Source organism: Apaloderma vittatum, unplaced genomic scaffold (genome assembly GCF_000703405.1).
Source record: "Apaloderma vittatum isolate BGI_N311 unplaced genomic scaffold, ASM70340v1 scaffold12918, whole genome shotgun sequence".
NCBI lineage: Eukaryota > Metazoa > Chordata > Aves > Trogoniformes > Trogonidae > Apaloderma > Apaloderma vittatum.
Window position 1 is genome coordinate 23,516 of NW_009732531.1, and position 1,377 is coordinate 24,892.

Sequence of the window (1,377 nt, forward strand, 5' to 3'; positions counted from 1 at the left end):
CTCCAGTGTCCCGTGGCTGATACATTTTGCTTCTGTAACTCAGTTCTGATGACAAATGGCTCGTGGCCCATGCCAGGGCTCTCACTGGGGAGGTTGTCAAGGAATAAAACACAGGGGCTGGACCCTAAAATACAGACGTTCTCATGCAACTGAGCTACTCCAGCTTAATGAGTTCCCGCTCATTAGGGGAGCACACGAACGCTCCCAGGCCTCGGGAAATGTCAAATGAAACACGTTAGCTTAACTCTCCTCCTCCAAGGTTTGAACTAACGCGTTTCATGTGCGAGGAGCTGGGACAAGCACACAGCCAGATGCTGTGGCTTCACTGACTCATATTAAGTCATTAAGATGAGCTAATGTGATCGCAGGAAGTTTTGCGACTGTTACCTTCGCCCAGACTCATTTTGCTACGTGACTTGGCTGCGACCCCCTGCGTGCCCCCCTAGGAAGATGAATGGAGCTGCCGGGAGGGAGAGAAAGGAAAAGCACGGGAGCAGCTGGGTGCTGCAGCCACCGGCTTGAAGCAAGATCCAGAGAACATGTCTTAAAAAAATATTAAATACGGTTTTCTCCTTGAATTAGGTTACTACTTATTGCCTGGAAAATCAAAGAGAGTTTGCAGAAAACACGGTAACATGTACAGACAGCCCAGCAAATTCAGATTAGCATCAAGACCAAAGCAGGAATTAAAGCTGGGTAAAAACAGCAGCTCAAACAATGTGTCCCTTCTGGGGCTCCTTTGATTTACTTAATATCTGGATCAGCCCCTATTTACACTAAGCCTTTACGCTGGGGAAGGAGGACAGAAGAGTAATCTGGGCATTCTCCTGGGGACTTGGGTTCGCCTCAACTGTTCTCAGTGCTGCGTCTGACCTTGGAAAGCCACGTGGCTCCCAGCTCAGGGATGCTCCCGGCTCGGGGACACTCCTGGCTGGGGGATGCTCCCAGCTCGGGGATACTCGGTGCCTTTGTGCTTTCCTGTACGACCCGAAGAGGCACCGTCCACAGCCAGTCCCACACGAATCAAGTCACCCGGCTCGTTTTAACCCGGATAAACTCAGGAGAGGAAGGACAAAGAGTGTGTTTGGAGGTGAGGTGCAGGGGCAAGCAGGGGACCAGGGCAAGATAACCCCGAGTGCCGTCCCCTCGCTGGGCACCACAGGCTCAACCCCACGCCCCTCCCCACTCATGAAACATTCCACCTTTCCAAAATCAGCGATGAGGGGGGTGGGCAGTGCTCGGCCCCCACGTCCCCTGCCCGCTCACCTCCACCTTCTGCCTGACGTCTTCCCGGTTGGCGAGGAGGTGGTTCAGGGTGTTCTGGGCGTACTCCATGTGGCTGGAGTCCCTGCCGTTAATCAGCAGGCTGTTCGCCGG

At 53.6% G+C, this 1,377-nt stretch overlaps 1 protein-coding gene across 1 annotated transcript in view; it reads right to left on the reverse strand.

The window, feature by feature from the left end:
• Positions 1-1,377, reverse strand: part of VAV2 (vav 2 guanine nucleotide exchange factor) — a gene marked incomplete at its 5' end in the record, with an annotated part of 97,605 nt that overhangs the window by 15,943 nt on the left and 80,285 nt on the right. Inside the window, one exon of the mRNA XM_009875565.1 lies at positions 1,267-1,366. Within this exon, the coding sequence (XP_009873867.1) occupies positions 1,267-1,366 (100 nt within the window). The remainder of the gene's footprint in view (positions 1-1,266; positions 1,367-1,377) is intronic.